General features: G+C 62.4%; 1 protein-coding gene across 1 annotated transcript in view; it reads right to left on the bottom strand.

The window, feature by feature from the left end:
- The window catches only part of NCOR2 (nuclear receptor corepressor 2), a 120889-nt gene that overhangs the window by 15242 nt on the left and 91965 nt on the right, over positions 1-13682 (bottom strand). The window contains exons 21-30 of the mRNA XM_006894688.1: positions 9705-9825; positions 9210-9381; positions 5782-5943; positions 4883-5022; positions 4212-4314; positions 3970-4074; positions 3621-3724; positions 2447-2597; positions 619-759; positions 242-328 (exon numbers count right to left, since the gene is read on the bottom strand). Coding sequence (XP_006894750.1) covers positions 242-328; positions 619-759; positions 2447-2597; positions 3621-3724; positions 3970-4074; positions 4212-4314; positions 4883-5022; positions 5782-5943; positions 9210-9381; positions 9705-9825 — 1286 coding nt within the window. The remainder of the gene's footprint in view (positions 1-241; positions 329-618; positions 760-2446; positions 2598-3620; positions 3725-3969; positions 4075-4211; positions 4315-4882; positions 5023-5781; positions 5944-9209; positions 9382-9704; positions 9826-13682) is intronic.

Here is a 13682-nt window from a genome sequence, read left to right as displayed (position 1 = left end):
ATGCCCTGTGCTCCATCCACACACGTTACACTATGCTCCTGGACATCACACCGATGTTAGTGCACACACGTGCTGTGCCCCTGCCCGTCTACACCACACTGTACACACTCTCCACGTGGATGTGTCTTCTCAGCACCCCAGGCCCCTCTTCCCCTCCCTCCAAACCCCTGACTATAAGCCTGCAATGCAGGCTCTCCCCAGGGCCACCCTGAGTTGTGGGGACCCCCAGTGCTGGTGGTACCTTGAGTGATGGAGCCCCGGATGTGGGGCTGCTCCTTGAGATGGTGGGGGCTGTGGCGTTCAGTAGGGATGGCGCGGCCCATGAGACCTGGGGACAGGACCACCTTGAGTCCCTGACCGGCCCCACCCACCCCTCCCAGTTGTGGGACCCCTGAGACTGAAGGCCACGTCTCCGACCACCATGAGTGGCCAGGAACTCAGCACTTCAACTCCTGGGCTCTGCACTGCCCAGCCTGAGCCCCAGACACGGGCCCCCTGCCTCCCCATCTGTAAAGCAGGACCTGCCACCCACGTTCAGGGACCAGGAAATTACGTCCGTCACTCTCCCCACCGTCGTGACAGGCTAGCAGGAGCCCCGGGGTCTGGCCGGGCACCCACCCTCGATGCTGGCCGAGGAGATGGCCCGGCTGGCACGCCCCTCCATCATCTCATAGGTGCGCTTGGAGGATGACGTCTCATGGCTGGGCCCAGAGCTGCCCCTGCCGTCCTCCTTGGAGCCCTGGGACACAGACATGCCACCTGGACAGTGGACAGGAGGGAGGGGTCAGGCAATCATAGCATCAGACAGGCTGGGCCCCAAAGCCGACCACTGGGCTGAGGTCGCCTGACCTTGGGCTACTGTGGACAAGCTGGTGACAGAGGCACCAGGCGGCTGCTGGCACGGCAGCACCTGGACCAGGCCAGCAGTACGGTGGGCACTAGCCCTCCACGCTCTCCCCACATTTTAACAAGCGTGTATCAGCAGGCTGTGAGCCCACTGGACCACGTATATTGTGGGCCCTGTGTGTGTGTGTGTCGTGTGCACATGTCTGTACAAGGAGAGTGCCTGTGGGAATGGGGGCAGAAGAAACCTCCTTGTACAGGGGCGAGCCCAGAGGGACGGAGACTGAGGTGGACATCGGTGCCTGGACAGAGGCTTGGTCTGGGCCACCTGGCAGGGCTCCAGAAAGGGGACCCAACTCCCAGGCGGGCTGTGGGGGACCCAGCGGGGGTGACCCTGGCCACAGCTCAGAGCAGGCGGAGGATCTGAACCTGCTTCCTCATCTGACCCTCTGCACTCTCTGCCCAGAGGTGCCCAGCGGGGCTGGTGGCCCAGCCCAACCTCTGGATGCACCACGTTGCCGTTTTAGAACTTTCCAAATACGCTGATCTTGAAACACTGAAAAATCGGAGGAAAATGAAGAGACCTCACAGGGGAACAGGGTGCCCAGCCCCAACACCCAGCTCTGTCCACGTTGCCACAGTCCTCTCTGGCCCCTACTGCCCACCTGGGAGGGAATGCTGGGATTTAAAGCCCCAGGTTCAACCCTGCAGTGAGATCACTCATGCTCGGCCACTGGCCCCGCCCACACCTCCAGGTGGTACAGCCCACGACGGTCCCCATGATGTGACCATGTGGCCGCAGAGGGGTGCTCGCTCAGTGGTTCCGTGTCCACTGCCCCCACCCCGGCCTGCACAGGTGGGGGAGGCTAAGCGGGCAGGAGAGCCGCTTGGGGACGGCAGCCAGGCCCCGAGGAGACGGGTCACACAGGGCACACCACTGCCAGGGGCCTGTCAGCGCTTGTCATCCCCATCTCTGGGACCCCCAGCTCTCTGCTCCCTAGACCCTGTCCTCAAAGGGCTCACCCTGGCCACTAACCCTGGGGGTCATTCCCACAGTGCAGGCCTGGTGTGAGCCGGGACCTCTGACCCCCACCTGCTTCCGGCGAGGTCATGCATACTTGTGCCTCCCAAGCTCTCGGGCATAGATGCACGCTGCCATACGCCGGTGCTGAGCCGGGCTCTCTGCTTGGATGCCTCCAGGGACGGGAGGATCACCACCTCTGACGGGGCTTCCTGATGTCGCCTCACCTCCTCCCCACGGTCATCACCCCCTCCTCAGCCCTGGGCCACCTGTCCTGAGCTCCTACACCTCACTCTCTAGGCCTCCAGCTGGGAAATGAAACCTTGCACAGCAAGGTGCCCACAGTGAGCCTGACAGGACAGTGCAGACACCTCAGGCGGGATACCAAGCACGTCCGACCCCACCTCAACCAGCATCAGGGACAGCGACCTGCCGTGTTCGGCTGGACACCTCTCTCCACTCCAGAAAACACACGAGTGACTTTGTGAGCAAACCCAGCAGACGAGGGAGCGTCTAGACGCACTGATGAGGCCCTCGGACACCTCGGGTGGGCGTCCGGTTGCTCTGCGCCCCCCCACTCACCGTCGTAGGACAGCACGTGGCCCTTCTTGCCCTCGTAGATGACGTGGCCTTTGGGCAGGCTGTCCTCCCGGCCGCGGTCCAGGCGGCTGGCGCTGTCCTCACCGATGATCCGGGTGATGGTGCCCTTGTACAGGACGTCGGCCGGGGTGCCCTGTGGACGCAGGAGTGAGCGTCCAGGCGGCCGCAGCGGAGCGGCCCACGCGTTCTCCAGACACGAGGGTCAATTCAGCTCGGACACAGGTGTCCCTCCGAGGGCACGTGCATGCGTGCATTTACAAGGACATGTCCACCAAGGGACTAGGGGCATTTACAAGGATGTGTCCACCAAGGAACTCGGGGCATTTACAAGGACATGTCCAGGGGGTCACCCGTACACGTGCTCACCTGGGGGGGCTGAGCCCAGAACAGAGCCCACAGCACCAAGTGCCACTGGGCAGGCAGTCCCCCCTCCCCCCTAGACTACTGACCCTGCCCTTGGCCCTGAGTGCCGACTAACTCATCTTCCAACAAGAACACGTGAAATGAGGCAGGCCACTGAGCGGTGTGATCCTGGCTGGCGTGGCCTCTCTGGGGACAGCAGGGTCCACTTAAAGGCGACTAGTCCAAGCTAATGTGCTCAGACACCTGCCACGAACCCCAACACCGTGACAGAGGAGCACTGAGGAATTCTGGAGGGGTTCAAACCACAGAAGTCCACGCGCCAGTTACTCACAGACAAACTTCACCCAGACCCACTATCACAGAAAGCCAAGGGAAAACGTAAGCTCTCCCGCAAGGGAGCCTGGTCGGGGGTTCTGGGACGTGCTAGCGTGTGTGACGTCCACGGCCACAGTGTCCATGCTGCACAGGGTGCAGTGAGACATGCCCTGCTGGCACCTGAGGGGTGACCCCAGCTCTGAGCCTGGTCACCTGCATCCCAGGTCTCCCTAACACTGAGCGGGGCTCCCTGCAGACTGACCGCCAACTCCAACTGATGGTAGCCCTCGGACAAGAACTGCCCACAGGGCTTCCGAGGCCCTCATCATGTCGGGTCCCGAACTCCACTGGGCCCTGAGGAGTGGTGGGTTTGTGGGCCGTGTGGTACAGTGACCCCCCAGGGCAGCCATCGCCTTGTGGTGAGGGTTGGGGGGCGGTGCTCCCCGTCCAGCAGCCTGCGGGCGGCGCGGGCACTCACGTGGGTGATGGAGCCGCGGTACGTGATGGTGCTCTCGGCTGGTGCCCGAGTGCTGGGGATGCCCTTGCTGATGCTTCCACCCGCCACCGACCCCAGCGACGTCCCTGTAAAAAAGGCTTCATCCTCAAGCCACCGCCGTGCCCTGGTGCCACCCCGCCCCGTCACAGGCCTTCAAAAGGGTCCTCAGAGTCACCGCTGTGCCCTGTTATCACCTCCAGAGCCCGCGGTCTCAGGAAGTCTGGGGGAAGGGTCAGTGGGAGGGCCTGTTCCTGCCAGGAACCTCAAAGGACACAGGAGGCTGGACACAGAGGACCGCCAGGCCTGATGCCTCTGCCACCTGTGTCCTTACCTCTTAGCACAGACGTCTCCTGGGCTGTGGGCACCCCCAGGCTCTCAGGGGGCCCGGCCTGGCCTCGGGGCGAAAGCTGCTCCTGCTTCACGCTGCTGAAGGGCGCTGGGTGGGGAGAAAGGGGGACCCAGGTCACTGGTGGGGCACAGAGAGACTGTCCCTCCCAGATGCACCCAGTATCTGCGATATAATGACCGCCCCCCACCTCCTCAGCCTGGGGTCTCTGGGACGGAAACCCTTACCCAGCTTCTTCGGGTCCACGGCCATGGGCAGCCCCATGGTGACGGGGCCCACGGGGGCCTTGGCATGCTCCGAGTAAGGGACATGGAGCTGGACAGACACACCCTGTGGGCAGAAGCCAGGTCAGTAAGTCTCCACGGTGCCCTCTGCCCGAGACCACTCAGGAGGCCTCATGGGAGTGGGCACTTCGCATGCACCTGCCCACCAGGTGACCAAGTCCCCTCTCCTGATGCCTCACAGCCCATACTCTCAGGTAAGGAGGTGCAGGCCCTTCCAGGAGCCCACAGCACTGGACCTTTCACTGCACAAATGGGGAAATCAAGGCCCGGAGAAGCTCAGCCATTTGCCCAAGGTCAGATGTTTTGGAAAGTCCCAGAAAGGCCAATGGGGTCAGAGGGGTCTGCAAGGCAGGATCTGTGACACGGAGTGTCCAGGGGGGCCTCGGGTAATTCAGACTCATGCCCAACTTTAATGGACACAGATCGGGTCCCTCATGGGCCCAGCCCCCACCCTGACCCACTGATCTCACATCCCAGGGCCCCCTTCCCAGAGCGGCCGCGTGAACCCCAGGGAGGGGATGGGCTTCTATCGCTCTCATAAACCCATTCTGCAGAGGGAAAGACGGAGCCCTGAGTGAAGGTGCTGCCTCTGGCCGCAAGCCCCTCTGCCTTACCTGGGAGATGGCTCCAAGGGGCCTCTCGAGGACACTGGGGTGCTTGGTGGAGGAGATGAGGGGTGGTGGGTTGGAGATGGCGGGTGGACGGGGTAGCACTGGCCGGGCACTATCATGTAGGCTCAGGGGCAGCGGGTGACCTGCGGGTGCACCTCTGTCCATCAGAGGGCCCGGGTCACCACATCCTCCCAGGCCTGCCCTCCACACATTTCCCCATCACCCCTTAGTTACAGACCTTCCACCCACCCAAAGCCTAGACCCCTGAATCAATGCCCCCCTAACTGGCCTCTGCTCTCACTTGACCGACAACAGTCCTCTCCCTTCACAGGAACTGAAGGAATCTTGGCATAGTTCACGCGCTCCAGTCTGCTGTAACCTTCAATGACCCCTCACCCCTGCTCTCAGGACAGTCTGACCCCTAAGTGCGCCTGGGGTCACCTGATCCAACCCTGCTGGGCACCACACCTCCTCCTGGCAGCAGCTGTAATTTCTTGGGCATCTTCAGTTCTTTCCTGCTCCTGGGCCTTTGCACGGCTGTTCCCACTCCCTGGCACTAGCTCCTCCCTTGGGATGCTCCGCTTACAGAGGCCTTGCGGGCACCTCGCTCCATCCCTGGGGGCCGGCCAGCCTGAAGGCTCTCCTGCCCTGCCCGGCCGTCTCTCCACTTAGCACAGCCCCTCAACCAGCTCTAGCACCATCTGGGCCTCCTTACCGCCCACCTTCTCAGTCCCAACCCTGTGCCTTCTCCAGATCTCAGCAGCCCCCTGCATGCCCTCCGCTGACCAGGCCAGCCTCCCGCTGCGCTCCCTCAGACACACGCAGTACTGGGCTATGGCAAACCGTCGGTGCCCAATGAGTGCCTGCTACGTCCTGGAACCGCCTGGGCCCGGGGGACTCACCAGAAGGGGCGTAAGAGAAGGCGGAGGGGTCTGAGGCGTGGGGGGAGGCCTTGATCACCTCCCGGGGGGGAACGGGGAAGGGCAGCCCCGGCGTCCAGCACGGCGTCTCCGTGGGCAGCTTCTGGGTCTCGGCTGAGAAGGCCGAATAGAACACAGACTTCTCTGTGGAGGTGAGGGGGAACGGTCAGGCTGCACCCGCCACTCCGAAGGACCCCAGCCGGGACCTTCCCACTATGGGGCCAGCCTAAGCAAGGTGGCCCCCCTCTTCTACTGGACCCCAGTCTCCATGCTCCAGGAACACGCATCCTCAGGTCCAGGGGGCCGTGTCACACACCCTTCCTAGACACTGACTTTGATTTGTCCCAAGAGTCGGCGGTCACACAAATAGGGTCAGTTCATCCACGGGGAGGCGGCCTCTTCTCCCCAAGCCTCCAGGTTTAAGCCCACAGACGCCTGACACTTGAAAAACCCCACCGCAGCGTGAAGACTTCCAGGAACCAGCCTCTATGCTGGACCCCCAAGCCCTCAGCTGGTCTGCAGCCCCGGCCAGGGAGGCCCAGGATGCAGACACGTTCATCGCAGCCGCCCCACAGCAGCTGCCCTGTGTGGTGTACACTACGTGCCAGACTCTGACCACTTCACAGCATTCAGCAGCGGCTCACCCCATTTTACAGAGGGGATAAACTGAGGCACAAATCTAGCACCAAGGAGCCAACAGCAAACCAATGTCCGAGCCAGGACTTGTACCCCTATCCTCCTGCTACCTGCATCACAGGTTAACGCACAGCATGTGTTTCACTCCTTTACCTCCATGACATCCTACAGAGACACAGCGAGAGTGTCCCCACTCTACAGATGGCAACACTGAGGCTCAGAGGTCACGGGGCCAACAGCCCACAGCTGGCGAGTGGTACTCAAGCCCAAGGGGCCAGGCAATGGGCGGTGACCTCCGATCGCAGAAGCCACACTGCCCACTGCAGAGGCATGGCACCAACCCTCTGCTTCCCTCCTGGGGCCGGATCTCTGCAGACACAGCGAGGGGCTCAGGTCTGCTGCTGGGGTCTCCTGACAGCCTCTGCCTTCGGTGCTAGAACTCGCCGCACGCCCTGGTGTGCAGGGCGAAGCCCGATCCCCAGGTCTAACTGGCTGGACTGGGGACAGAAGTGGCAGGGAGGCATCACTTCCAGGTGACAGGCTGTCAGCGAAGCAGGACAGTGGGGATCTATTGGTGATGCCCACAGCGGGCCTGACACGTGGACGCAGGCACCACGTCACCCATACTCTCTCACCGGCCACCTGGCAAAGCTGGCAAGGACACAGCGTGGGCGAGAGTAGCTCAAGTCTCAGGCTCCGCCGGCCTCTAGTGGAGATGCCTCTTTAGCTGGGCAAGCCCGCGACATTCCCCCATCCCGCTGGACCCTGCCACCCCGCTGCCCTGGTCCAAGTGCTCCAGCAGTGACCAGGGCAGGGGTGGCCTCCGGGGCTGGAGGGAAACACAGGCCAGGCCATGCCAGGCAGCAGCTGAGACCCGAGACAGCCTGTTCCCACGGTGGGTCAGGAGACACTCACTCCCCTAGGTCCAGAGGCTGCCCAGCAGCTGAGCTGATTGATGTCCACAATGTGGCAAACGTACTGGCCACATGTCTCCTGAGGGCAGCTTGGCCTGAGAACAGACCCACCACCAAGTTCAGAACTAGCCAGCGATAGCTGGCTCCCCGGAAGGTCCCCGTGAACTGTCCCCACAGGCACCTGACCTCCAGATGGACACCACAGAGCAACTGGTCGGACGTGTCCAGGTACCCTCAGCGCCGAGGGCCACTGTGACTGCAGCATAGGGCATTTTAAGATGCGAAGACACATATGTAAGCTCACACCGCAATGAAGTGCCGTGTCCTACAAATGTGTCAGCCCGAGAGGGTAACCGGACGGGCCCAAGACTCGCCCTGCTGCACTAGGGCGCTGGCAGGCCCGGCAGCACCTTCCCGGGCCAACACCTCGTGCATCCCTGGAACGCATCGAAGCAGGCTGTGGTGCATTCTTCCAGGGATTTTCACGCCCCCCAAGGGTCTACCCCATCCTGGGATGCTGGACCTGCAGTGTGCTGGCCATCAGGGCCTCTCCTCATACCAGCCACCAGCACTCCGCCTGGCCTGGCCTCTGAAGCTGACCTCCCTGGCCCCACCCTCACTCCCAAGCCTTACAGAAGTGTTCTCAAGAGTCCACTCCACCAAGAACCCCTCCAGATCCTCTCCCCGCCTCCCCCCCTCCGCCTCCTGGCTGTCTCTCCAATAGCCCTCTCCTGCCCTGGGCCCTCTTCAACCTGCTTCTGCCTCAGCCTAGGGCGCTGTCCCCTCCTCAGTACACACCTGTCCTGCCTGGCCTCGCCACGCCCTGCTCGTTTCCTCTGCACCCCGGGTCTACTTCCTCCTTCACAGAGAGCCCTCAGCTCTGCGCAGAGCTCAGCTGTCACCTGGGTGACAGCAGGTGGAGGGTAGGAGGACACGGGCAGGGCCAGCAGCAGGTAGAGGGCAGAGGGAGGTGGGCGAGGCGGACAAGGAGCAACGGGCAGCCTGGGCACTCCTGGAAAGCATGGGCCTCCTGAGGGCCAGCCCTGCCCTTTGTCCTCGATGGGCCCGGCTCATGGCTGCAGGCCAGCCCTGCTTTCTAGGGAGGGAACAGGTCAGGGAGCAGACACGCCAGCAACGGCCGCTCTGGCACTGCACAGGTCCCAGGAAGGCCAAGGCGGGGGAACCACTGGCGGGGAGGGGGCCTGCTGCCCTCCAGCTCCAGCCGGCAGAGTCCAGAGCCCATCAGGAGTGGGCAACACTTGCAGAGGACGTGGTCACCCCCGCCCTGGCTCATGTGGGCAAGGCGTCTCAGGGATACTTCTGGGGAGTTTCTTAGGTCTGCCGTGGACTTGCCCGTCTCCTGACCTTGACCTCTCCAACACCATCCGGGCAGCTGTGGTCACTCGGGTGCCTGGGGAGTTGGCCCAGAGGCTGGCTCCCGGGAGAACCCAGCCACCTCTGCCCGGAACAAGGTCACGATGAGAGCCAGAGTGGGGAGAGCCAGATGGGCACCTCACACAGGCTTCCAGATGCTGCACTGAGGACTGAATGACCACACCAGAGGCCCAGTCACAGATACACTCATACTTGTACACAACGCTGGGAAGCTGGGGGCTTCCCCGAGGAGGACGGGGACTCCCCAGGCTTGTAATCCTGCACACAGACTACCAGCCAAGGGAGACGTTATGCCCACTTCTGAAAGAATGTGACTTCACAGTTTGCCACAGTCTCCACCACTCCCTACTGCCTCACACCCTGGTCTGCCCTTCTTTTCCCTGCCTGCTCACTACTGGCGGAGTTAGCTACAGTTTTCCTAGACACACAAAGGCCTCGCCCTCTTGGTCTCTGGGCCACGCTCACCTTCCTTCTCGGGTGGAGGCACTGGGCTCCTGCTTTTGCCCCGAGGGCTACTGTTAGGCTGCTGGGGGGCGTCGCTCTCCGGCTGCAGGTGCTGTGGGGGCGGCTGGGCTGAAGGAGCTGGCTTTGGGGGGGCTGCGTCCTCCCGGGCGGTCTCATGGGCTTTGGTGACCTGCTGAGGGAAGGTGGAGGAGAAGTGCATCAGGGAGGCCCGGGGGACCTGGAGACAAAGGCCCATGATGGAGCCCAGCAGGAGAGAGCCTCAGGGCCTAGTACTTACAATGGGGGAGCTAGGCCAGGTACTTATGATCTCGCCCAGCTGGGGGGAGCCTGGGGGCCTTGTACTTATGACGGGGGCTATTGGGGGAAGTCTTGGGGGCCTGGTAATTAGTATGAGGGGTAGCTAGGCCTGATATTCATGAGAGGGGCTCTTAGGGGGAGCTAGAACTGGTACTTATGAGGGGCTCTTGAGGGGAGCCTCGGGGGCCTGGTACTCACGATGGGTGGGATGGCCGCTGCGCGCTGTTTCAGCTGCTTCAGGTCCAGTGGCTTCTGGGACGAGGCGTGGGCCCTGGCTTCGCCAGCAGGGGTGAGCAGGCTGGGCCTGGGCGACAGCAGTCTAGGAAGGAGACGAGGGTCAGGGCGGAGTGGCAGACCACAGGTCAGGGGAGGACTCCAGCCTCCCAACTTGGGACGGGCCCCAGCAGGGCCGGCAGATAGCTGGGAAGGAAGGAACACTGAGGGCCACTCCTGGTACCACCGGAGGAGGCCGGTAGGACCACGGTGGGAAGAGCTGGGGAGCGGTGGCTGGCCCGCGCTCCTGGGGTCCACGCAGGCCCTTCAGGGCCCCGCCCCACCCAGCCAGTGGAGAACAAGACCCTCTAATGTCCCTGAGTTGCCCTGCAAAGGAAGCTGGAAAAGTCAAGGTGTGCTCAGGGTCTCGGAAGGTGCCAGAAAACTAGAGATCATGCCAGGTTACGTCACCTGAGTTTAAGAATGTGGGAGACTGCCGGCGATTGAGGGGCGCTGAGCCCCTGAACACAGCCTAGCCAGGTATGCTTCCTGGAGGCAAAAGTGGGGTGCCAGCCCATGACGTCGAGGCTGCACAGCCAGGGGGTCCCCTCAGCCTGCACACCGAGGAGGCTAAACGTAATCTGCTGTGGCCGAGCTGGGCAGTGCAGCCATCATCAGGGCCAGGTCACCAGCCGCAGAGAGCGTGAGGGCAGCCAGGTGGCCAGGAGCCTCTCAGGCAATGGCCCTGCTGCCTCCGTTCCAAGGTGCTGTCACCTCGGTGGCCAAGTCCACACCGCCTTCATGAGGGGCTGTGTAGACCCATGTCCACCCACAGGAGTGCCCAGCCTATACCGCCTTTGTGTGTGGGGGTGCAGATCCATGTCTACGCTGTGGAAGGATTGAGTCTACACTGTCTAAATGAGGTGCTGTGTAGACCCATGTCCACCCACAGGAGGGCTGAGGCCCTGAGGAGACAGGACCATGTCCCCCCAGAAGATGGAACAGGGCAGCTCGCAGCCCCAGCTGCCCTCTGGGGTGGCCGAGGCTCAGGGGCCAGGCAGATGAGACAGACCCAGGCCCACTACACTGGTCCCCGCCCACATCTGTCACACACTTGGCTTAGCAGAGAGGAACACGGACTCAGGGACCCCTGCTGAGTGCCCCTCGCTCCTTCCTGTCCAACCAGCCTTCAGCCCTCGCCTCTGAGGCCCAAGGGTGGACCTGTGACTCCCACATCCTGCCACTTGCCAGTGTCACCAGGTTCCAAGGGACACTCTGCCAGCCCAGGACATCCCTGGGCCAGTCCTCCAATGAAGGACCAGAGTCAGTCACCTTGAGGCCCAGCATGTCCACTCCCACATGTCCCACGAGTGCTGCAAACACGTGTCTGAGTGCAGAGTGCAGGACGAGCAGTGCCCATCAGCACAGGTGTGGAAGACACGAGGGGTGGACACGCCGTCACCCTCCTGTGCAACCCAGGACCACCCCACACGGTTTCCACGGCTCCACATCTCTGTGGGAGCAGCCTGCCTGTCGCCTCTTTCTTCTGTGGAACAACTGGCAGGTTTGAACTGCCGACCTCGCTGTTCTCAGCCGAGCACTCTAACCATTACGCCCCCAGGGTTCCCTGGACACACTATTTGTTCACGTGCAAAAGAAGGAAGCAGTTATTCAGGACACGAGTGTGGACGGACCTTGAACACGTCACAGTGACTGTAGGAGAAACCAGACAGGACACAGCACACGTCTCCCTCACTACTGTCCTACCACACGTCCACGCTTTGCCCAGAACGGGGAGACCTCAGCAGAGGGTGGGAGGTCACCCCGGTGAGGCTGGGCCCCAGAGAGGAGGCCGGGAAGGGGCCGCTTGGGTTGCTCCCTCGCCCCTGCCCTCTCCTTTGCCTGGGAAGACTACAGCTTTCTTCTCTGGATGGGTCAGGCCAGGGTCCAACAGGGCCTGGCACAGGCATGTGGCCCGGGAAGCTGACCAGATGTCCCTCACCACCCCTCACTGAACTCGGGCTTCTGGCACAGACCCGAGGCTCGTGCCTCAGTTTCCTCATGTGCACTGGGCATAAAGGCTGCAGGCAGGTGGACGGGGCAGTGTCTAGGCTGAGGCCGACCAGCCAAGCACTGCAGGTTTCCTGCTGGTTCTGGAAGCCCAGTTTGGGAAGGGTATGTGGGAGGGAGCAGGAATGAGGAGAGGAGAGGCAGGTAGGTTTCTACCCTCTGCCTCAGTTTCCCCTGTATCACAGTGCTGGGAGAATCCCTGCCACCAACCTGGGAGAGGGAGGCTGGGCAGGGTCAGGTCCTCCCAGGACCCCAGACCACAAGGCCACATCCCATCCTCTAAGTAGTCTTGGGTTTCTGACCTCCTCTCCCTGAGAGCACAAGGCTCTACCAAGACAGAACGCACGTGGCCACAGGGCCTTTGCACCGGCCTTCCCCCCCTCATGTAACCTTTTAATGCAACACCCTGACAGAAAAGGGCTCTGAGTGGGAGGCCCATCTGTCACACTGCCACCTAAGAAGAACATCGTATTTGGGAAGACAGCGAGTCCACGCCTTACGATGGACTGGGACAGCAGCTCAGAGAGCAGCCTCACACGCGGCAAGCATGGAGGACAGCTACATAGGGCCGCTGGAAGGCAGAGCTGACCCCACAGCACCCTGGGCCGCGTCTGTCTCGCCCTGTCCTGTTCACACCCCACAGCAGCCCCTCGAACTCAGTCCACTGCTGACTGAGCAAACGGACAGAAGACAAAACAGCTGTTACCAACCCTTCACCACCTCCTCCCCAGAGTCCAGAGGGGGCTCGCTGGGGGTCCACGCAGACCCAATGCCAGTCAAACCTTCACCGAGCAACACAAGGCTGACCGTGGTGATTCATTTTACGGACTTTCATACTCCACAGATGAAAAGACTGAGACTCTGGGAAGAGGAATGTTGTGAAGGCCAGGCCCTGCCACAGGGGCCAGACACGGCCTCTGGGAACTGGAGTCGGGGAGGGCGGCAGGCCCAGGGCTGCCAGGGATGGAAACCACTCCTCTGGCCCCGGGCCAGGAACACTCCTGAGCAGAGCCACCTGGTAGAAAGTGCCAGCGGGCAAGTGCAGTCCACTTCCCGAGTCTCCCGGGGCCAGCGGGGGCTGGTGAGACTCACCCACATATGCCAGTGGCAGGGCACCAGGGTGGGCAGCTGGACTGCGGGCAGCGCAGGCCGGGTATGCAATGATGCAGGGCCGGCATCTCCCAGCATCCACCGGGCCTGTGCGGCCATGTCCCAGGGAAGGGGGTGGCTGGTTGCCAGCAGGAAGAGGTCAGCAGGATGGCCAGAGTCCAAGAGCTCCAGAGAGACCCAGGCAGACCCGAGGGCGGGGACCACCCGGTCACACAGGGTGTAACTGACCAGGTGTCCTGACTCTGCACCCAGGGCTCCCACCCTGCCCGGGGGGTTGAACCTGGGACACTGGTTGGCGGGTGGGGGAGGCTGACAGTGGACAGCTGCTGGGCCAGCAGGGGGAACTGTTTCTGGGGAGAGCAGTGGGCCTCAGGACTGGCCAGCAGGAGAGATCATCAGAAGGAGGGATGAGCTGTGGTCCTCAGGAACCTGTGGCCCCTGAACACAGTTTGTCTGCACCCCTCACAGCTTGCCTGTCCCACGAGGTCATCAGGCCATGGCCACAGCCAGCAGGCGCCCACCCGCCTGCCCCTCTTACCCACGAAGAAACTGAGCAGAGAACTGCCTGGCTGCGGCCCTCCTGGCGACCGTGTGTGCCCAACACTGTTTGCTGAGCTGTGCCTGATAGCTCGGACCTTTGCACCCCGCAATCCACAGGCCAGGACTTGGCACAGTCCTAGGTTCCCGAGGACATCTGTGCTGGCATTCCACACAGACACACAGTGCGGCCCCCCCAGATCTGTGCTGGCAACACACACACACACACACACACACACACACACA

The sequence above is a fragment of the Elephantulus edwardii genome, unplaced genomic scaffold, assembly GCF_000299155.1.
Source record: "Elephantulus edwardii isolate Elephantulus edwardi_28Jun2011 unplaced genomic scaffold, EleEdw1.0 scaffold00148, whole genome shotgun sequence".
Taxonomy (NCBI): domain Eukaryota; kingdom Metazoa; phylum Chordata; class Mammalia; order Macroscelidea; family Macroscelididae; genus Elephantulus; species Elephantulus edwardii.
Note: the sequence above shows the minus strand (reverse complement) of the source record. Positions and strands in the feature narration are given on the sequence as shown.